This window comes from Acinonyx jubatus, chromosome E4 (genome assembly GCF_027475565.1).
Source record: "Acinonyx jubatus isolate Ajub_Pintada_27869175 chromosome E4, VMU_Ajub_asm_v1.0, whole genome shotgun sequence".
Lineage (NCBI taxonomy): Eukaryota > Metazoa > Chordata > Mammalia > Carnivora > Felidae > Acinonyx > Acinonyx jubatus.
Window position 1 is genome coordinate 41,773,993 of NC_069395.1, and position 24,611 is coordinate 41,798,603.

At 37.2% G+C, this 24,611-nt stretch overlaps 1 protein-coding gene across 1 annotated transcript in view; it reads left to right on the top strand.

Annotated features, from left to right (window-relative positions):
* CACNA1E (calcium voltage-gated channel subunit alpha1 E) overlaps positions 1-24,611 on the top strand; it is a 587,464-nt gene that overhangs the window by 55,046 nt on the left and 507,807 nt on the right. The window contains exon 8 of the mRNA XM_053209404.1: positions 18,672-18,765. Coding sequence (XP_053065379.1) covers positions 18,672-18,765 — 94 coding nt within the window. The remainder of the gene's footprint in view (positions 1-18,671; positions 18,766-24,611) is intronic.

Consider the following 24,611-nt stretch of genomic DNA (forward strand, 5'->3'; position numbering starts at 1 on the left):
TGTGAAAGGACTGGTCATAAATCTGGGCTCTGCAGAATGAAGAGGGTTTATGTAAGCTCAGGAAGCTACTAGTGGGAGTGATGAATAGTCAGGCTATAAGCCAATTTGTTTGAATTTGAGGATTATTTTGAATTTGGGGCATATGAAAAATAAGGCTGAAAAAATAGTGTGGGAAGAGGTTACAGAGGTCCTGAATGTAAGTCTGAAAGAGCTTGGGTTTGTTCTTCAGACTAGTTTTTTTTTATTGTTATTGTTGTTTAATCACCTTTATAATTTGCATAAAATAAATTGCACTCATTTTAAGTGTACACTTTGATGAACATTGATAACTATATACTCCCAAGTAAACACCACCATAATCTAGAAATAAAAGATTTGTATGACCCCAAAATGTTTTCTCTTATTCCCTTGCAACCAATACCCCTACCAATCATAATAGTAGGCAAAACATATAGCATAAATTTTCCTCTTATAGAATTTCTTATAAATGAAACAAAATAGCAAGTACTCTTATGAGACTGGCTTCTTTTGCTTAGCATGTTTTTGAGATTCACCCATTTTATATATAGTATATAGTTTTTAAGAAAATGCTGAATAATATTGCATTTTATGGAGATGTACTGAAACTTGCTTATCCATTTACCAGTTGTTAGATATTTAGGTTGTTTCCAGTTTCGAGCTATTACAAGTAAAATTGCTATGGCCATTTGTGTACAACTCTTTTTGCGGGAGTATGTTCTCATTTTTCTTGGATGAATACTTAAGAGCGGAACTACTGGGTTGTATGATAGGTGTATGTTTAACTTTTTATGAAACTGCCAAACTATTTCCAAAGTGATTAAAACTTTATATATAACCTCGGAGCCACATATGAAACTTCTAGTTGCTCCATATCCTTATACCTGATATCGTCAGTCTTCTAAATATTTGCCATTCTAGTGGGTGGTGCCATTCTAGATGGCACAATGGGTGTCATCTCATTGTGGTTTTAACTTAGATTTTATGTATGACTAATGATAATAAACATATTTTCATGTGTTTGAGATTTGTATATCTTATTTTGTAGAGTGTTAAAATATATTGTCATTTAAAAAATTGGTTGCCTTGTCATTGGGTTGAAGACATTCTTTAAATACTCTGGATAGTGATCCTTTGTCACACATATGTGTTGTGAATATTTTCTTCTATGTCCTGCCTTTTCATTTTTGCAATGATGGCTTTTGAAGAGCAGTTTTTATTTTGTTGAAGGCCAATTTACCATATTTTTCTTTCATGGTTCATGCTTTTTGTTTACTCTCTAAGAAATCTTTGCCTATCCTAAGGTTACAAAAATTTTCCTCCATGTTTCCTTCTAGAAGTTTTATAGTTTTAGCTTTTACATTTAAGTCTATGATCCATATCAAGTTAGTTTTTGTTTGTTTGTTTGTTTGTTTTTGTATGATGTGAGGGAAGGGTTGAGGTTCATTCTTTCCTGTATAGAAATCCAACTGTTCTAGCAGCATTTGTTAAAACAATGATCTTTTCCCCATTGGATTCCCTTAACACTCTGTCAAAAATGATTATTGACTCATACATGTGTAGATTTACTTCTGGACGCTCAATTCATTTCCACTGATTTATATGTCTATCACATAGTCTTGATTACTGTAGCTTTATAGTAAGTCTTGAAATCAGGTAGTGTCAGTTTTCCAAGTTCATTCTTTTTCAAAATTGTTTTCGATAGTCTAGGTACTTTGAACTTCCCTAAAAATTTTAAAGTCAACTTGTCAAGTTCTACAAGAAAACCTGCTAACATTTTCACTGAAATCCATATCTGAATCTATAGATCATTTTAGGGAGAATTAACATGTTAAAAATATAAAGTATTCCAGTCCATGAACATGGTATAGCTCTCCAATTATTTAGGTCTACTTTAATTTATCCAACAATGTTTTATACTTTTTAGTGTACAGGTTTTGCACATATTTGGTTTAATTTTTCCCCAAATTTTTCACATTTTTTGATGCTACTGCTAATGATCTTTTCAAACAGCCAGATGTTTTAATCAAATTTTCTATATTTTATGTATTTTTTTATGCATTGGTTTCTGCTCTTATTTATATTATTTTGTTTTTCTTCTTAATTTGGGTTTAATTTGCTCTTTTCTCTAGTTTAAGATAGGAGCCTATATAATTTATTTTAGAACTTTCTTCTCCAACGTAAGTGTGAAAAGTTATGAATTTTCCAGTAAGCTCTGCTTTAGTTGCATGCCACATATTTTGATATTTGTGTTTTCATTGTCATTTAGTTTAAAATATTAAATTTTTTTCTTTTTTAATTTATTTTTTATTAAATTGAGAGAGGGAGAGGGAGAGGGAGAGAGCATGTGCAAGCAGGGGCAGGAGAGAGAGAGAGAGAGAGAGAGAGAGAGAGAGAGAGAGAGAGAGAATCCCAAGCAGGCTCCACACTGTAAGTGCAGAGCCAGAGCCTGACATGGGGCTTGATCTCATGAACCATGACATGAGATTATGACCTGAGCCAAAATCAGAGTTGGATGCTTAACTGACTGAGCCACTCAGGTGCCCTGAGATATTTAAATTCTTTTCTTATGATTTTTTATTTTAGCTATGGATTATTTAGAAGAATTTTGTTTAATTTGAATATACTTTAGAATTTACCAAATAATTTTCTGTTGTTGATTTCTTCATTCTGTTGTGGTCAGAGAAAATTATAAGTTCTCTGAGTACATGCTGCTGAATAGAGTGGAGTGTTCTATAAATGTCAATTAACTGAAGTTGATTAAGTGTTGTTTCAATCTTATGTATTTTTGTTGACTTTTTAGTCTACTTGTTCTATCAATTACTGAGAGAGGCATGTTTAAGTCTCCAACTATAATTACGTGTTTATTTTTCCTTTCATTTCAATGTATTTTGCTTTCTCTATTATAAAGCCCTGTTGTTAGGTGCATATCATTCAGGATTATTATGTCTTTGAGAAATTGAGTCTTTTATCATTATGCAATGTATCTTTTTATCCTTCGTTATTTTTTTGTTGTTGTGGTATTAAAATAGGCATCCCAGTTTTCTTCTGGTTAGTGTTTCCATCATATACCTTTTAAATATCTTTTTAGATTTAGCTTAATCTTTGATTTTATATTTAATGCTGGTTTCTTCTGTTGGGGTATGGTTTTTAAAATTTTTTATTTTCTTAACTAATTTTGAGATAGAAAAAGTGAATTAACCAAGGGCAAAGAGAGAGAGAGAGAGAGAGAGAGAGAGAGACAGAGAGAGAGACAGAGAATCCCATGAGGTGCAGAGAGAGGGGAGAGAGTGCAGAGCCTGGAGCAGGGCTCAAGCTCACCCAAAGTGGTACTTGAGCTCACCCCTAGTGGGGCTCACCTATGCGGAGCTCACCCTATGCGGGGCTCAAACTCATGAACCATGAGATCATGACCTGAGCCAAAGTCGGATGCTTAACAGATTGAGCTACCCAGGCACCCCTGGAATATGCTTTTTTATTCAGTCTGACATCTCTCTGACTTTTAATTAGACTATGTATTTTTTTAAAAAAATAATTGGACTATGTATATTTAGGTCATTTGCATTTAATGTAATTTTTGATGTAGCTGGGTTTAAATCTAGATCTATTTGTTTTCTCATTCAATTTTTTAAATCTGTTCTTTGTTCATATTTTCCTCTTTCTCTACCTTGTTTTTGGATTAAGTATTTTTTAGTATTCTTTTTTCTTTTCACTTTTGGCTTACTAGCTATACCTCTTTGTGTGTGTGTGTGTGTGTGTGTGTGTGTGTGTGTGTGTGTGTGTGTGTGGTGGGGAAGGTGTTTGCTCTAGGATTTATACTATAAATTTTAACTTAACATAGTCTACCTTTAAATAATATTGTGCCACTTATTATGTAATACAAGAACTTTGTTTTTAAATTTTTTTTATGTTTATTTAATTTTGAGAGAGAGAGAGAGAGAGAGAGAGAGAAAGAGAGAGAGAAAGAGAAAGAACAGGGGAGGGACAGATAGAGAGGGAGATACAGAATTTGAAGCAGTCTCCAGGCTCTGAGCTGTCACCACAGACCGGATGAGGGGCTCCAACTCACGGACCCTGAGATCATGATCTGAGCTGAAGTCAGATGCTTAACTGACAGAGCTACCCAGGTGCCCCGTAATACAAGAACTTTAAAATAATATACTTCTGTGTTTCCTTTTTCTGTCCACTGTGTTATTATAGTATACATTTTACTTCCACAAGTGTTATAGACTCCACAATACATTGTGTAGTTCTTTTAAACAGTTATTTTTTAAAAAGTTAAAGTATGACAAAAAAAGATTTTTACATTTATTCTTATACTTATTATTTTAACTTTCTTCATTTCCTTTGGATAACTCTAAGTTTCCATCTGGCATTATTTTCCTTCTTCCTAAATAATTGGATTTACATTGTCTTGGATTGAAGATCTTCTGGCAACAAATTTTCTCAGCCTTTGTCTGAAAAATACTTATTTTGATTTCATTTTTAATTTAACTTTGATATTTTCACTGGATTTAAAATTCTAGGTTGACAGATTTTTTTCCTGCCTTTTAACACCTTAAAGATATCATTTTATTGTCCTCTGTCTTGTTTCTGATTGTTTCTGATAAGAAGTTTACATAGTGTCACCTCTATTCCCCTGTATGATATGTCTTTTTTTTCTCTCTGGATTTTTAAAAAGATTATCCTTGTCATGGTTTTGAGAAATTTGAGTTTTTCTGTGTGTTTAAATTTCTTTTTTTTCTTTTAACGTTTATTTATTTTTGAGAGACAGAGACAGCATGAGTGGAGGAAGGGCAGAGAGGGAGACAGAATCTGAAGCAGGCTCCAGGCTCTAAGCTGTCAGTGCAGATCTGGCCTGATGCTGGGCTCGAACACATGAACCATAAGATCATGACCTGAGCTGTGGTTGGACATTTAACCAGCTAAGCCACCAGGTGCCCCTAGATTTCTTAAAGTATATGCTTAGACACTTTGTTCAGTAATTTTGATTTGTGAATTTATTATAATTTCTATCAAATTTGGGAAAATTTCAGCCATAAAGTCTTCAAATTTGATTTTGTTCTCCTCTCCTCTTTTCTGGAGCTCCAAGTACACATATGCTAAAGAGTTCAATATTGTTCTACTAGTTATTGAGATGTTAGTATTTTGTTTTAGCCTTTTTCTCTTCTTCCTACCCTCTGTACTTCATTAGGATAGTTACTACTGTTATGTCTTCCAAGTTTATTGATCTTTTTTTCTGCAGTGTTTATTCTTAACTTCTCATTCAATGAGCTTTTCATTTCAAATAATGAATTTTAATCTCTAGATGATCTATGTTGTTTTTGTTTCTATTTTCTGTTTCTCTTTTCATATGTTCACATTTTCTTTTAAGTACTTATACATAGTTATGACATTTATAATTGTTTTATGTCTTTGAAAATTCCCTATCAAATCTATCATTTCTAAATCTATGCCTATTGACTGACTTTCCTTGTGGTTTTGAGTCACATTTTGCATATCTAATAATTATTTTTATTGGAAAATGAACATTGTGAATTTTCTTTGTTGGGTACTTGATTTTATTACCTTTCTTTAAAGCATGATTAGTTTTGTTTTGGCAGACAGTTAAGTTACTTGGAGATCAGATTGGTCCTCTTGAGGTTTATTTTATTTTATTTTATTTTATTTTATTTTATTTTATTTTTAATTTTATTTACTTAGAGAGAGAGAGAGAATGAATGAATGAATATCCCAAGCAGGCTCCGTAGTTTCAATGCAGAGTCCAATGTGTGGCTTGAACTCATGAACTGTGAGATCATGACCTGGGCTGAAATCAGGAATCGGACGCTTAACTGACTGAGCCACCCAGGCACCCCTTGAGGTTTATTTTAAATTTTTTTTCAGGGCAAGTCTTGAGGATAACTTAGCATTCCAGTATACTAGGGCTTCTTTGCTACATTACTAAACCATAACTCTTCTGATGACTCCTCTGAATGCTTAATGAATTCAGTGAGGTCTACCTAGTCTGGCTGATGAAAATTTAAATGATTTTTCAGATCTGTTTGGGCTCTGAGAATTTCTTGACTTACAGCATTCTGCTAAATCTTTCATAGCATTATGGAGCTTCACCCTATGCATGTACAAATATTATTCAGGCAATGACTTGAGGGAGACACTATGTAGATTTCTGAAGCTCTTTCTTCATATAGTTTCAGCATTTTCACATAGCTTCATATTTTTAGTGTTCTGCCTACCTTGGGCTTCTCAGACCTCAAATTTGGCAAGGCTTTGTTTGGATTACTCCTCCTTGCAACTACAGTTTGGAAGTTGCATCCAGGTGAACAGTGAGGGCAAACACATAATGATTTAATTTATTTCCCTTTTCTAAGGGAACATAATCTTGCATAGCTTGTAGTCCAATGTCTGAAAATAGCTGCTTAATATGTTTTGTCTATATTTTCATTTGTTTAAGTCAGTTATGCAATTTCCATAGCAGTTACTTGTTCATAGGTGTAAGAAGTCTAGAACAGTATTTATCACTGTGTGTGTTTGAGTTTGTGTGATCAGTTATATGTATATATTGTGTGCCTTCATATGGTTAATATGCCTCACAGACATTGCCTTAGTTGGCTTGGGCAGCCATAACAAAATATCATAGACTGGTGCTTAAGCAATAAAACTTTATTTTCTCATAGGTCTAGAGGCTAGAAATTTAATATCAGGGTGTTATCATGGTGGGGTTCTATTGAGAGTTCTCTTCTTGGCTTGAAGATGGCTGCCTTTTCACTAGGTCCTCACCTGGAAGGGGTAGAGGGGGAGTGTATGTGCTAGCTCTCTCGTGTCTTTTCTCGTAAGGGCACTAATCTCATCAAGAGGGTCCTACCCTCACGATGTCATCTAAATGTAATTACCTCCCAAAGGTTTCATTTCCAAATACCATCACATCGGGGCAGGGGTGGGGGGGATAGAGTGTCAACATATGAATTTGAGGGGGGATACAATTCAGTCCTTAGCACACATTTCTCAGAAATATCTCTCATTACTCACAGGAATTATTTTTCAACTTATGTGGTAGCCACTCTTCTAAGATGTATTTTAGAATCTAAATGACAAAACTCCCACCTTCTATTCTATTAGTGCTACACAGTTTGAGAATTACTGCAGGCAATAGGGAACTCTTACATACAGATTTTTGAGCAGGAACTTGACCAAATGAAATGATGATATAGGTGTTTTTTTATAGTGCAAAGTTTTTAATTAGCTTCTGATTAGCTGTAAGATTTTTTTTTTTAATATTTATTGTCAAGTTAGCTAACATACAGTGTATACAGTGTGCTTTTGGTTTCAGGGGTAGATTCCTATGATCCATTGCTTACATACAACACCCAGTGCTCATCCCAACAAGTGCTTTCCTCAATGCTCATCACCCATTTTCCCCTCTCCCCCCACCCCCACCAACTCTCAATTTGTTCTCTGTATTTAAGAGTCTCTTATGGTTTGTCTCCATCTCTTTTTGAAACTATTTTTTCCCCTTCCCTTCTCCCATGGTCTTCTGTTAAGTTTCTCAATTTCCACATGAGTGAAAACATATGATATCTGTCTTTCTCTAACTTATTTCACTTAATGTAATACCCTCCAGTTCCATCCACGTTGTTGCAAATGGCAGGATTTCATTCTTTCTCATTACCAAGTAGTATTCCATTGTATATATAAACCACATCTTCTTTATCCATTCATCAGTTGATGGACATTTGGGCTCTTTCCATAATTGGGCTATAGTTGAAAGTGATGCTATAAACATTGGGGTACATGTGCCCCTATGATATAGGTGTTTGAGGTAAGGGGGACTAAATGTGGGAGGGTGACAGTGACAGCAGGTTATTTAATGATCATTATGATAACCAGCTGAGGAGTTCTCTCAGGGTTCAGGTTCAGCAGAGTTTGTCACTAGTCATTTTCTTAGCTGGTTGTACCCAAGCTTATCATTATCCTCAGCAACCAAAGCCTCAAACAGCTCCAGCACTGAGGAAATCTTCAGACTCATATGCTGAAATGCATTATCCATTCATGTATTCATCCAGAGTATATTTTATTTAATTGTTGTATCTGGCATTTCTAAGGAATATAAAATAAAGACTACTGCTCTTGCCCTTAAGAGGCTTATGGACTCTTTAGGGAGGCAAGATAAATATATTAGTTAAAATATAACCTAATAGTTTGTTATTTTGGTAATATTATACTGCTTTTATTTTTTAAGGTTTATTTATTTTAAGAGAGGAGAGTACAAGCAAGCAGGGGAGGGGCAAAGAGAGGGAGAGAGAGAATCCCCAGCAGGTTCTATGCTGACAGTGCAGAGCTCAATGTGGGGCTTGATCTAAGGAACTGTGAGATCATGACCTGAGCTGAAATCAGGAGTCAGACACTCAATCGACTGAGCCACCCAAGCACCCCAATACCTTACTGCTTTTAAAGTGAATTTTCATACCGTCTTTGGTCAAAAAGATAACCAATATATGGTCTTACAGACTGTCCATAAGCTATTGAGAAAGAAAAAGAATAGTCAGTGTGGGATGATATTAGCCAGAGAAGACTTTTCAGGAGAGATTTTTGAGTATTTTCTTGAAAGATATGCTAAAGAAAAGGTGGAAGATCCTTTGGGCTACTAGAATCTCCTGGCAAATATCATAGGTGTTCAGGCTGACCCAGGCAGGGTAGAATTTGGACTTGAGGAGATATGACTGGTTAAAAGGAGGACCCCAGATAGTAGAAACCTTGAAGTCGAGGCTAAGGCATGTGGACTTGATGCAATAATTGAAGAGAGAACTGTGGGAGGCTCTTCTGTAATAAAGCGATGGAAGTTTTTGCCCTATGTTTTCTGTTTCCTTCTTTTTCTTCCACTTTCATGTAAGCCTATTTTTAAATTCACTTTTAACATGAATAAGGTTTTAAAATAAGTTTTATCCTTGCATTTTATTTTTTAAACCAGCCATAAATAGTTCTTCACCACAAAAATCTGTAATAAAATTTTAGGACCATAACCATTGAATTAATGTGTTAAACTAGTAACTGACTATCTTTTCTCTCACAGACGTAATGCTAGACACTGAGAGGGGTACAAAGCTTCAGCATTTGTTTATTCACTCATTTAATCTATCTATATCTTACGGTAGTTAAGAAGCATTGTCTATGTCTTCAGTGTCTTACAGTCTAGTGGTCAGAAGGGACTGAAATAAATGGCTGGTTGAATGCAGGTCACCTTTCTTCTCCTTGAGTTGTCACTCATTCATCCCTCAGGGCCTCTCTCTAGGGCTTTCTGATTGGCTTATGGACATGGGAAGGGAGGGCTTTCAATGGAAATCAGGAACAGTTTTGGGGTCTTGTAGGGCTGCTGAAGCCTCTATTCTCCTATCATAGAACTCCATGTTGACATATTTCCATGGAGATTTCTTGGTCATGCACGGTGTTTCTTTTCCTGGATTGTTGAGATTGTCATCTGAATCTATAATTGAGGCTCATGTAGAAAGGATGGAAAGAACATGAAAGATGTCACTTTCTTACATAGTTTTAGGGATAATGTCTAACTGTGTGAGGGAGGCATATTAAGTGAAAATCAATTATTTCACCAGCAGGTGGGAAGTACTTGCAGCTAAAGGATTTTAGTCTACAGTAAGCACATGCCATGCCATGTGACTACAACTTAGAGTCAAATGCAGTTTTAGATTGTATTCGTAAAAGTATAGTATGCAAGATATTTGAAACAAAGAGTTTTGTTTTACTTTACATTGGCCAGTTTAAGTCTAAGGTGTTTTATTCATTTGTAGGTATCTGGTTTTAAGAGAAATATAGCAAACTGATTGATTGAAGCATTAAGGAATCAAATGTGAAAGTGAAAGGTTTTGAAACCAAATGCTATCTGGAATGGTTAAAGGAGGCCTATGTGTTGTTCTTGCAGAAGAAAGGACTAAAGCCACTTGAGAACCTTCATATTTCCAGCAGGCTGTCTCAAGAACCAGGAATTAAGCTGGATCTGGGTAGATATGACAGATGGCATTAGGAGTAACTCATGGAAGTATCAGGGGAACACAATTTAGGTAGGGGAACACAATCAAAGCTGTTCTTGGATGGACTAGTTTGTCCATTGGGGTAGTAAGTGCCTCATCACTGGATAGATTTGATGAACATCTGGAGAAAATGTGGAAGGCTCCAATATTGTTTGATTCAATGATTTTGTACCGTATGATGAGTCCTGTCACACCTCAGTGCCCTCTGGGTGATGATATGTAGATCTCATTGGAACCAGAGGAACTTGGATGAGTGGATACAGAAGATTACTGCCAGAGGCCCCAATTCTGAGTCATTTGAGCTACCCTTAGAGGCAGGCTAGAGAGAGGAAAAGAAAAAATTCCAAGAGGAAAAACACCTTCTGTTGCTCTTGGCAAACATTTGAAACAGCACCACCAGCCTTATGCAGCCCTACAGGGAGGAGGATGGCCCTTGGTGCATTGGACCCTCTATCTGTCTGTATTTCCCAGGGCAGGAGGCTGTTCTTAGACAACCCCTACTCTATATCTGGGAGGTAATTAGGCCCTGGGGTGGTGGGTGAATGAGTGGAGGTCTGTTGTCAGCAATAGGAGACAGAGGTTACACCAGCTCTGAAGCTGTGTCTGGTATTTCCTGGCAGCAGGATTGTCTCAGTTGTTCTTTCTCCCTTTGGCTTGTGGGGGCTTTCTTGATCTCTAGAATGTATGAAACTCATCACCAGTACATGTGAGTATTCTAGAGTTTGCTGCTGATGTCTTCCCACACTCAGTATTAATGCATCCCTCGTTTACTGCCTTTGGTGGTTCTTTTTTCACATGTACTTGTCTTCTATCTCCAATAAACTGTAAAAATTCTGAGGTAAGGATTGGCTTATACTTTTTTAAATTAAGTTTTTAAAAATCTCCTTTCTTTTTTTAAAGTTTTGATTTTAATTCTAATGTAGTTAACATACACTGTTATATTAGTTTCAGATGTACAATATAGTGATTCAGCAATTCTATATATCAGCCTATGATCATCACAGCAAGTGTACTCCTTAATCCCTATCACCTATTTAACCCATCCATGCCCCTACCTCCCCTTTGGTAGCCATCAGTTTGTTCTCTATAGTAAAACTCTGTCTGGATTTCTCTTTCTCTCTTTCCCTTTTTGCTCATTTGTTTTGTGTATTAAATTACATGTATAAGTGAAATCATAGGGTATTTGTGTTTCTCTGACTGACTTATTTCACTTAGCATTATATTCTCTAGCTCCATTCATGTTATTGCAAATGGCAATATTTCATTCTTTTAGTGACTAAATAATATTCCTTTGTGTGTGTGTGTGTGTGTGTGTGTGTGTGTGTATACATATATACATACATTTACCTATAAACGGACATTTGAGCTGCTTCCATAGTTTGGCTATTGTAAATAATGCTGCAATAAACATAGGGGTACATGCATCCCTTTAATTTAGTTTTTGTATTTTTTTTTCACATAAATACCCAGTAGTATAATTACTGGATCATAGGATAGTTCTATATTTAACTTTAAAAAAAAGTCTATTTATTTTGAGAGAGAGAGAGAGAGTGCGCGCGCAAGTGTGGAAGCAAGCAGGGGAGGGACAGAGAGAGAGGGGGAGAGAGAATCCCTAGGAGGCTGCACACTGTCAGTGCAGAGCCCAACACGGGGCTTGATCCCACAAGCTGTAAGATCATGACTTGAGCTGAGATCTAGAGTTGGACAGTTAAGTGACTGAGCCACCCACTTGCCCCATTTTAACTTTTTCAGGAATCTCCATACTGTTTTCCAGAGTGGCTGCACCAGTTTGCATTCCCACTAAGAGTACACAGGGTTCCTTTTTCTCCACATCCTTGCCAACACTTGTTTCTTGGTTTTGATTTTAGAGATTGGCTTATACTTTTGTGTGTCCTCCAGAACACTTATCTCAGTCCTCTTGCATAATAAATGTGCTTATTCAAGTATCAAGGATAAATGCCAATTTGTTAAAGTAGATCTTTTTGTAGAGGGGATGATGTTGGCTAGTTTTTATGTAGAGAAGTTATGGACTCCTCACAATGAACATGAGTCATTGAACACAAGAACTTAAAAAAAAACTCTTCAGTTGTTCAGACTGGCTTATAGGGTAGGTATTGAACAGCTGGAGGTCTCTCCTTTTCCAGCATTTGGAGATCATCTTTGAGGTGTGTTTGAGTCTGTTACAGTGAGTTTTAGGGATTGTGCTTCTGATGACATGAGTTTACTCCAAGTCAATAATATACTACCTGCTCCCCATGATTTGGGCTGTTACTCCTCCTAGCAGAACAAATAGAAAGTTCTTCAAGAAGCCACGCATACCTATTAAGTCCCTAAGTGTCCAAGAGGAAGATAAGCCAAGAGGAGGGCTGCTAGAGTCATTACCAAGTGCAGTGTATGCGTGGGTTGCAGTGTAATGGTGACCTTGCACACCACATCTTTTTGGCCCTTTTATTTTTCCCTCTGAGGAAGGTTTTGGGGAAAGGAGAGGCAGCCTTGCACCCTTTAAAGGAGAGTCTTTTCAGGCAAAAGCAAGACATTGCAAAGCAAGCTTGTTTTTACTGCCTGGCTGCAGAGGTTCATTTACGGGGAAACCAAGGAAACCACCTTTGAAAGGCTGCATGTGGACCAAATAATAGAATCTGAAGCCATGTTGTTGTATTTTAAAAATAACAAAACTTGGCAGGTAATGGGAACACACCATGATTTAATTGCTTTGGGTATTAATTAAAAAAGGTAGAACAGGCTGTCAGGCAAGGACTCTCATGACTGTAGGAGTATTTGAATACTATCTTTGTGTGCTTGTGTGCGTGTGTGCGTGTGTGTGTGTGTGTGTGTGTGTGTGTGTGTGTCCATCCTATAAATCATCACAAAAACTGGAGAAGATGAAGAAACATGGCAAATTGATTTTACTGTGCAAACACTGTTGTCTGTAATAAGGTACCCCATGTCCCTGTGGGTCAGTGCTGGGCAGCATTCTCATACATTCAGCCTTATTTTTTCTTTTCTTGCTTCAGTGTCTTCATTCCTATTGTACAATTACCTTCCCTTGTGTCACTCAAACTATTTTTCCTCCTTGATATTTAACAACTGTGAAACACCAAACCATTGTCTGTCCCATTCTTTGAAACCATTCCTGACAGACCTAACCTACCTGGCTAGGTATTTGATCCTGTCTTCAGCCAGCCCTTGTATTCACCTAATCAGAATGGTTACTCATCTCTGGGAGACTTGCAAACTTTATGGCAAAAGCTAAGCTAATGAAGAAATGTCCTGTTGCCCTCAGTTCTATCTCTGTCAGGAGTGCTGAGCAGCCTTGGCTTACTTTTCCTCTGTTTTTCAGGTGAGAGGAAATTAAAAAAAAAAAAAAGGCCATTGCTGTTCTTAACTAGCTGTGACCTTGAGAAAGTCATTTCTCAGTGTCATAATTTCTCATCTTTGAAATGAAGGGATGGATAGGATTATCTCTAAAGGTTCTTTTGGCTCTACCATCTGTGATTCTCCTCCAGCTTAGCATTCTCTGCCCATCCTCCATACCACACGGCACCATGGGTGAGCAATAGGCAAGAAATGGTTGTATTTCAAGGGAGGGAGAGGTCAGCCCAAGGAAGTGAAATGGCATTTGCAAAGTCCTGAGAAGCTGAGCTCTGCAGCACTGAAGAAATAATATGTTAATTCACTAAAATTTCCCAGTACAATGCCCTAAGCATTTTTGAGGAAAGAAGCTGTATGAATCTAATATGTAAGTGATTCTTTCATTCTAATTCATATACTTTCTACAGGTTACAAGGATGTCTCACTGGTATTCATACTTGGGGTGTAGATTTTTTCACACTCTTGGTTTTTGTGTTTTTCAAGGCCCATTTTGATTGAGCTGCAACAAGAAGGAGCAAGTGAGGGCCAGAGCTGATGTAGAGATGTGGGCTATGGGGCCATGGGTGGGACAATAGCCTGGCCTCGAACACAGGCTGAAGATGGATGGAGCCTGTTTCCTTCACTAGGCACCAGAGTTGTCTGAGGGGCATAGTATTCCTCAGCCTCTCTTCTAACAATTCAGAAGCCTGAAAAGCTGAAGGAAACTTCACGTAAGCCCAGTTAGGCCATGACTAAATACATGGTACTGTATGACGTGGGACACATGACTGGGGAAACAAAGAATACTAAGCACCTTTAACCTGGAAAGAGGAAGACTTGGGAATGGCATTGGAACACGTTCCAACATTTCAAGGACTATCATGTGGAAGAATTAGACTTGTTTTTGTGCTTTCACAGCACATTGTTGATGGACATTAGACAGATACTGGTTCAATGTCAATAAAAATGTTCTGATGGTGTGTCAGAAATTGAATAAGAATATTTGACACCTTTATAGTGTTTTACATCTGCAAAAGTGCTTTTCCTATCTAATTTAATAGGACTGTGATGTAGGTAGAATGATTATTATTATTATTATTATTATGATTCCTAACTTCACAGCACTATAGGTAGATAGAACTAAAGTTATTATTATTAGGATTATCATTATTATCACCAATACCATTGTTTTACTTTATTTTTTATTTTTTTAAGTTTATTTATTTATTTTAAGAGAGAGAGAGAGAGAGAGAGAGAGAGAGAGAGAGAACATGTGTGCACATGAGTTGGGGAGGGGCAGAGGGAGAGGGAGAGAGAAAGAATCCCAAGCAGGCTCCACACTGAACACAGAGTCCAATGTGGATCTTGATCTTACAAACAGTGAGATCATGACCTAAGCCCTGACCAAGAGCTGGTCACTTAACCAACTGAGCCACTCAGGCACCCCCAATACAACTGTTTTAGATCAGATACAAAAACAGAGACATAGTAAATAACTTCTTTAAAAACATGAAACTATTAAGTGGGTAAGTCTAAACCTATATCGTAAACTTTTTATTAAATTTACACACTCCTCAAACTACAAAATAAGTGAAGAAACAAGATGCATGCTTTCAAATCTTTTATAATGGTCAGTCAGACCAGACCATGCTCTTGTTTAAACCCTTCCTGAATTTCTTTTCTGGTATATTAACTTCTGATTGCTAACTCCAAGGTCTCTCTGTCATTCTCATGGGCTTAGAATGGTCTTTTCCTAACCTTGGCTGTGTTCATCTGGGAAGCATCAGCAGGTGGGACTGGAACCTGGGGCACTAAGTGGCTAATTCAGGGTCTAATTTGTGGGGCCCCACAGAGCAGCTGAGTGCATCCCAGGGTGCACAGCTGGTTTCTCATAGTGCTGCTATTATAGTATTATTGGAAATGGCAAATGGGCATCAAGAAGTGGAGCCTCTTTGCGTAAGCTATAAGGAAAACTCAGCAGCAATAGTCCATACCCTTGGTAATTTTTGGCCTCAGGAAAGAGGAAAGGAATGGACAGTGGAGGGTGATACTGAACTCATTTTAGCTCATTTTAGTGAGGAGAAAACAATCCTAGGTTTTTTGTTCTTTGTTTTTAGATCTCTGGGGAATAATTCCTTATTTTGCCCCAGTTCTTAGCCAATTTCTGAAGTTTTTCTTTTTGCCAAACCCAAATATCTCTTGCTGACATTTAGTGAGTTGGTAACATTTACTGAGCACTTGCTATATGGAGTGTGGATAGGGAAATGCAGAAAAACATGTACATGCTCCCTGGACTCAATTTACCAAAAGAACAAAGAATTACAATAGTTGGCATTCTGATGGAAGTGTCAAAAATGCACAAAAAGAGCCATAAAAACTGGGGCACACATTGATTTTCTATACAATAATGTTTTTTATTTTTATGTTTTATTTTTGAGAGAGAGAGAGAGAGAGAAGGGGAAAGGCAGAGGAAGAGACAGAGATAATCTTAATCAGGCTCCATGCTTAGCACAGAGCCTGATGTGAGGCTTGATCCCACAACCCTGGGATCAAGACCTGAGCTGAAATCAAGAGTGGGGTGTTCAACCGACTGAGCTACTCAGGTGCCCCTATTTTTAAAAAATTATATATTTTTAAATGTCAAGAGCATGTGAGAGGCTAGATAGGAGTAGGTTTGGAACAAAAGGCCAAGGACAGCCTTCCATGTCTTGGGTTTTTTCTTCTTTTTAAACTCTTTGTCCCCACTGCTAGTTGGCATAGTCTAGCTCTCTCCTCCCTTGTTTCTTACATCATCTTGCAATTGTTATGTTCTGAGAGCCTGTCAGTCCAAAGTTTTTTCTATTTCTCTCAGCTGGCCTAGGAGCCTGCAGGCAAGCAGGTCACCTTGCAACCCCCTCCCCCCCCCCCCCCAAATGCACAGAGGCATGAGATGGTTTTGCAGAGAAGCTGTTTGGACATCTGATCCAGATACGAAGAGCTGCAGGCCAGTTGCCTGTGGTGAGGGCTGGTGATGTGAAAGCGTGACTGGGAAGGACTATAGTCAGGGAAGGCACCTTGGCAGAGATGGGCTGTCAGCCACATTCTGAAGTTAGTGAATGTCTGGCTTAGGGAGACAGGGGGATAGAGACAGAACCTTGGAGAGAGCAGGATGGAGCCAAACTTGAGCATGAGAAGGAAGAAGGCCAAAGGTGTTATAGTGAAGATCATAATATTTCAGATATTTAGAATTTGAGTCCCTGTTCCTATCCCCACACTCTTTTCTTGTCCCTCACAATCAGAATACCCTGACATCTTTTTATTGCACTGCTCTTAGGGGCAGATGGATGGAGGTGGGAAAAAGAAGTCCATTGGATTTCTGATTGATTCTTCTGAACTTGCCTAGCAAAAACAATAATCTTAAAAGCTGAGGCTTTACATTTTTGTTTAAATCTCAAATGCTTGGCTTTAAATATCAAGAGCCAAAGTCTAGAGAGCTGAAATTTTAGAAGGTAGGATGACACAACTTATTCCCTACTCAAAAGGAGATAAAAATGTGACCAGTTGGAGGAAGGATAACCAAAACAGATAATGCTGGAACTTTGGAGTTTCTGTGAAGAAGTTCAACATCCCTATACTCTGGGCTGAATTATGGGAGTGGGTAGGACTGGGTAACTGAAATTGTAAATGGATTGAAAGGAGTTCCAACAGTAATAGACACCTGTGCCTCTCTCTCCCTGGACTGTGGCCCAAAGCCCAAGTTATACCTGTTCCCAACAGGGCCCTGGGCTGTAGAGTAGTGATGGTTGGGGAAAGTCTAATTAGCAGATCTGAGGACAGCTTCATGGAATACCACACAATCCTATGCTCTCCAAAGTGGTAGCAGCAGAGGGCATCCAAAGAGTTTCCATGATGCCCACAATGACAGCAAAAGTGACTGGGAATAAGCTGGTAGATTCTAAGGAGACTGGGCTTGGATTCTGCAAAGAAGATGCAGGATGCATGTACCTCTTGGTAAGATGCTATAGCAGGATGATGAATGGTGAGGACCAGAGGAAATAAGGTATGCCTCACTGGAGGCAGCCAGGACAGGGGACAGCTCAAAGATCAGATGTCTTTCCCCAGAATCCAGGAAAATGCCTGACTTTTACCAAAATAGAAACAAATTTATACATTTATAAATTTATTTATTTATTTATTTATTTATTTATTTATTTATTTATTTTAATGTTTATTTATTTTTTGAGAGAGAGACAGTGTGTGAGCAGGGGAGGGGCAAAGAGAGAGGGAGACACAGAATCTGAAGCAGGCTTCAGGCTCTGAGCTGTCAGCACACAGCCTGACGTGGGGCTTGAACCCATGAACTGTGAAATCATGACCTGAAGTGAGACACTTAACAGACTGAGCCATCCAGGCACCCCAGAAATGTATTCTTTAAAAAAATTTTAAAGTCTATTTATTTAATTTTGAGAGAGAAAGAGAGAGAGAAAGACAGCCCACAAGAGGGGGAGGGGCAGAAAGAGAGAGGGACAGAAGATCTGAAGTGGGCTCTGTGCTGACAGAAGCAGGCTCTGTGCTGACAGCAGAGAGCTGGGTGCAGGACTTGAACTCATGAACCATGAGTTGAAGTTGGAAGCTTAACCAAATGAGCCACCAGGTGCCCCCCAAAATAGAAGTTTAGTACATTCCCAGCAGGAAGGAAAGAGAAGGGGTTGGAGGTGGGTGGGAGAGTGTATATCTCAAAGTAATCCTAATTAAATCCTAAAAAGGCTGAGTAATCTTGAATAAGAAAGATTAAGATTTCTGTGACAGAGAAAGAAATAAGAACTCCTGAGCTAAATTCTGTTATAGACCATAAAAATCTTTCTTTCTTTCTTTCTTTCTTTCTTTCTTTCTTTCTTTCTTTCTTTCTTTCTTTCTTTCTTTCTTTCTTTCTTTCTTCCTTCCTTCCTTTCTTTTGCAGTCCATGATTGTGTATTTAAAGAAAGAAAGAAAGAAAGAAAGAAAGAAAGAAAGAAAGAAAGAAAGAAAAGAAAGAAGAGAGAAAGAGAGAGGTGGTACTGTGCACTTCCATGAGAAGTGATGTGATATTTGTCTTTGTGTAATATTAGTAGCCCTTAATGATCAGTATTCATATTTAATTCATTAGAACTTGCAAATTTAAGATATCCTAAAATTTCTCTCTCTCTCTCTCTCTCTCTTTCTTTCTTTCTTTCTTTCTTTCTTTCTTTCTTTCTTTCTTTCTTTCGCAGTCTATGATTGTGTATTTAACTTTCCACACAGGTTTGTCTAGATGGAGTGAAGATACCAAAATGGAGTAGGAGACAGATCAGAAACCTCAAGAGGGGAAACTCAAGGCATATAGGAGCGAATTATGGTGAGAACTTGCCTAGTTTCCAAGAGGTGGATAGGAATGGGAGAAGGCATGCTAATGTTGCACAGAGAGGGCTACATGGGGACCCCAGTTAGTTTCCCTACACATTCATCTGTTCAGTTGAAAGCTCTTGTCATGCCCTCAAATAGCTCTTCCCATGGAATCATTATGAACCCAAAGATGGCTTTGGCCTCTTGCCCACCCTCCCAGCAATGAACACACACAGCCTGTTGGTCAGTGTTGTGAGAGAGACTCCCATACTTGAGACCTGGACTCAGTGTGTGGGTTGTGCTTCTCCAGGCACTGCCTGTGACCAGATAGCACCAGACTTAGACATTGGGCATCTGCTCCTGCTGGGTCTGCAGATAAGGATAGGGCAGTAGAAGGTGAGATGTACCCTGCTCTGAATCAGAGTACAATGACAGGCAGATAAGCACATGTAAAATGAAACCACTAAACCCACTCCTACTTCTGATCACTGAGCAGCCACCTCAGAAATGTAATAGGAAAATTATTTGGAAGCTAGTTCTCTGTATCAAGACAGATTTGTATGAGGAGAATGGAGTTAGGGTGTCATCTCCTGGTTCTGTGGTCTCCCTGTATTTCCTTGGCCAACAACACTTTTAGCCTTTGCTTCTTCACTTCCTCTTTCTTTTGGTTTGGCTTTCATCCCCCAATGCTTGATCTCCAATTGGGGTTCTCTGAGTTTCAGTTTTGCATCCCAGTAAAAAATGGGATTCTCCTTCCAGAGGAGGACCTAGGTTTTTCTTTGTAATTTACTATATCTTTATAAAGTTCAGAGAACATCCTCAGATCCTAGACTGTTTATAACTTCTGAGTTTCACTTTCTCTCAGCAGGTTTTCTTATGGAGCAGGTTTGTTAGAATAGAATGAGCTGCTGCTGGATGAGTGAAATATGCAGAAGGATTTCACATATTAACAGGATTGATTAATCCATGTGTAGACACCATGACATCAGGATTCTGAGGGAACAGTATGAAGTTTGGAAAAGTTTTTATGGGGCTTAGCCTCTAATAGGTGATAATAGGACCCAGGAGGCTCTCAGATAAACTAATTATAATTACAATGCTAATGAACATGTTACATATAACTTTCTGAATTACTTTTTGAATGGATAGCCATGATCTTTTATTTTTATACATGTATTTTATTTCTGTAATTTGGGGGAGAGGGCTTCAGGTTTAGAGAGTTGCATTAATTACCCTCCTCTGTTTGTGGAATATAATTATCATCACTCATTGCATTTACTTTCTTATATTATTATTTTTTTATTACATATTATTTATAACATATTATGTTGTATTATACAACATTGACATTTGTGCTGAAATGCTCAATCTATGACCATAAGAATGCACATATCTATGAGGAATAGGATGTTTTATGTTTCTTTAAAAAAATTATTATGGAGAATTTAAAACATTTACTGAAAAAGACAGATGGCCTAATGAATCCCCTACTCTTATCCTTATCCTACCTATCACTCAGCTTGAATGTTTATAAATGCATGGCTCCTATTTTCCCCTACTATATTGTTCCTTTCCATCTCCTCATTTTTTTAAGGCAATCCCAGGTGTACAATTTAATCTATTTCAGTATCTCTTTCTGAAAGACAAAGACTTCCCTTTTTAAACATGACCATAATGCCATTGTTGGACCTCAAAAATCATCAATAACCTGTAATAGTACCAAGTATCCAGTCATTGTCCACAATTGCCTGATTGTACTATAAATGTTCTTTTCTTTTGTTTATTTTTATTTGTTTATACTATGTTTGAATCAAGATCCAAACAAGGTCTATGTATGATAATTGGTGACTATGTTTCTTAAATTTCTTTTAAGCTATAGTTTCCATTCCATTTCTTTTTGTCCTTGGCAGTTTTTGTTGTTGATGAGATGCAGTGGTTTCCTAGTAAGAGTTTCCCACCATTTGTTGTTGTTGTTGTTGTTGTTGATTGCATCCTTTGATAGTGTTTATTTAACACGTTCCTCTGTCTCTGGTATTTCTACAAATTATATATTAGATCTAGAGGTTTGATCAGATTCAAGTTTGATTTTGGAGAAGGACTGACTACTTCATAGGTGGTACTGTGCACTTCCATTAGAAGTGATGTGATATTTAATTGTCTTTGTGTAATATTAGTAGCCCTTAATGATCAGTACTCATATTAATTCATTAGAACTTGCAAATTTAAGATATCCTAATTCTATGATTTCTTTTTCAACATTACTTTGGCTATTCGGGGTCTTTTCTGGTTCCATACAAATTTTAGAATTGTTTGTTTTAGCTCTGTGAAGAATGCTGGTGTTATTTTGATAAGGATTGCATTAAATGTGTAGATTGCTTTGGTTAGTATAGACATTTTAACAATATTTGTTCTTCCAATCCATGAGCATGGAATGTTTTTCCATTTCTTTGTGTCTTCTTCAATTTCTTTCATAAGCATTCCATAGTTTTCAGTGTACAGATCTTTTACCTTTTTGATTAGGTTTATTCCTATGTATCTCATGTTTGTTTGTGTGCGTGTGTGTGTGTGCAATTGTACATGGGATCAATTCCTTGATTTCTCTTTCTGCTTCTTCATTATTGGTGTGTAGAAATGCAACAGATTTCTACAGGCAACACAATGGCACTAAATTCATATCTTTCAATAATCACTCTAAATGTAAATGGACCAAATGTTCCAATCAGAAGACATAGGGTATCAGAATGGATAAAAAACAAGATCCATCTATATGCTGCCTACAAGAGACTCAGTTTAGACCTAAAGACACCTGCAGATTGAAAGTGAGGGGATGGGGAACAATCTTTCATGCTAATAGATGTCAAAAGAAAGCAAGAGTAGCCATACTTATATCAGACAAACTAGATTTTAAAACAAAGACTGTAACAAGAAATGAAGAAGGGCATTGTATCATAATTAGGGGGTCTATCCACCAAGATCTAACAATTGTAAATATTTATGACCCCAATTTGAAAGCATCCAAATATTTAAATCAATTAATAACAAAAATAAAGAAGTTCAGTGATAATAATATAATTAAAGTAGGGGACTTTAACATCCCACTTACAACAATGGACAGATCATCTAAGCAGAAAATTAACAAGGAAACAATGGCTTTGAATGACACACTGGACCAGATGGACTTAACAGATATATTCAGAACATTTCATCCTAAAGCAGCAGAATACACATTCTTCTCGAGTACACATGGAACATTCTCCAGAATAGACTACATACTGGGTCACAAATCAGCCCTCAACAAGTACAAAAACGCTGAGATCATACAGTGTGTATTTTCAGACCACAACTCTATGAAACTTGAAATCAACAAGAAGAAAAAATTTGGAAAGACCACAAATACTTGGAGGTTAAAGAACATCTCACTAAAAAATGAATGGGTTAACCAAGAAATTGAAGAGGAAATTAAAAAGTACATGGGAGCCAATGAAAATGATAACACCATAGCCCCAAACCTCTGGGACGCAGCAAAGGTGGTCATAAGAGGGAAGTATATAGCGCTCCAGGCCTTCCTAAAGAAGGAAGAAATGTCTCAAATACACAACCTAACCTTATAGCTAAAGGAGCTGGAAAAAGAACAGCAAATAAAGCCTAAAGCCAGAAGAAGAAGGGAAATAATAAGGATTAGAGCAGAAATCAATCAAAATAATAATAAAAAATACCAGAACAGATCAATGAAACTAGGAGCTGGTTCTTTGAAAGACTTCACAAAATTGATAAACCCTTAGCTAAACCTATGAAAAAGAAAAGGACCCAAATAAATAAAGTCACGAATGAAAGAGGAGAGATCACAACCAGCACTGCAGAAATACAAACAATAATACAAGAATATTATAAGCAATTATATGCCATCAAATTGGGTAATTTGGAAGAAATGGATAAATTCCTAGAAACATATAAACTACCAAACTGAAACAAGAAGAAATAGAAACTTTGAACAGACCCATGATCAGTAAAGAAATTGAATCAGTAATCAAAAATCTCCCAATAAACAAGAGTCCAGGGCCAGATGGCATCCCAGAAGAATTCTATAAACCATTAAAGAAGAGTTAATACATATTATTTTGAAACTGTTCCAAAAAATAGAAATGGAAAGGAAACTTCCAAACTCATTCTGTGAGGCCTGCATTACCTTGATTCCAAAACTAGACAGAGACCCCACTAAAAAGGCAAACTATAGACCAATTTCCCTGATGAACATGGATGCAAAAAGCCTTAAAAAGATACTAGCAAACAGAATCCAACAGTATATTAAAAGAATTATTCACTATGATTGAGAGGGATTTCTTCCTCAGCTGCAAGGGTGGTTCAATCTCTGCAAATCAATCAATGTGACACACCACATTAATAAATGAAATAATAAGAACTACATGATCCTCTCGATAGATGCAGAAAAGGCATTTGACAAAATACAGCATCTTTTCTTGATAAAGACCCTCAAGAAAGTAGGCATAGAAGGAACACACTTCAACATCGTAAAGGTCATATATGGAAGACCCACAGCTAATATCATCCTCAGTGGGGAAAAACTGAGTTTCCCCCTAGGGTCAGGAACACGACAGGGATGTCTACTCTCACCACTGTTGTTTAACATAGTACTGGAAGTCCTAGCCTCAGCAATAAGACAACAAAAAGAAAGAAAAGGCATCCAAATTGACAAGGAAGAAGTCAAACTTTCACTCTTCACAGACATGATACTTCACGTGGAAAATCCAAAAGACTCCACCAAAAAATTGTTAGAACTGATACGTGAATGCAAATGAAGTCAAGTAAGTCACAGATCCATTTGAAATTTATTCTGGAATGCAGTATGAGCAATAGATTTGATCTTATCTTTTCCTATATTACTATATAGTTATACTAAGTTTTTCCACTGATTTGAGATGCTGTCATTACCATATACTAAATGCTCGTGTCATATATGTTAATATCTAGGTCATTTTCCAGGTTTTATTTTATGTTCATATAACAATACCAAACATATGTAAAAAAATATATATATATATAAATTTGTGATACATATATATTTGTTTTTTGTAACTAACATGCAGTGTTATATTAGCATCATGTGTACAATATAATGATTCAACAATTCTATACATTGCTCATTGCTCAAGATATTTTATTAGAGAGGTTTATTGTAGAGTTGAATTCCGACAGGACTATTCCCCTTACTCTGACATAGTTATTTCTCCTCACTTTAAGGCTTTTTTACTGGTAATTCTTGCTTGTTTGTTCTTCTAAATGAACTTCATAATCAATGTGTCTGACTCAAAAGAGAATTAGCTGATGGCATTTTTTATTGAGATTGCATTACACTTAGAAAATATCTTATAAAAAACTGACATCTTTGGGGGCACCTGGGTGGGTCAATCAGTTAAGCATCCAACTCTTGGTTTGGGGTAGGCCATGATCTCATGGTTTGTGAGTTCAAGCCCCACACTGGGCTCAGCACTGACAGCATGGAGCCTGCTTGGGGATCTCTCTTTCTCCCTCTCTCTCTGCTCCTCCTACTCTCCCGCTCTCAAAATAAATAAAAATTTTAAAAGTATATAGAAAATAAAACCCTGACATCTTTGAGATGCTGATCCTTCCTATCCCCACACATGGTATTTCATTTCATTTGTTCAAATCTATGTTTGTTTTTTTCTGAATGTTTTATGGTTTTCCTTGTACAGATTTTGGGCATTTCTTGTAGGTTTATGGCTAGGTATTTTATTTTATTTTTGCTACAATGAAAGGGGTTTTTAAGAGAAAAACCTCTTCCTTTAGCCTTCTAACTGGGTCTCTTGGTTTATGATAATT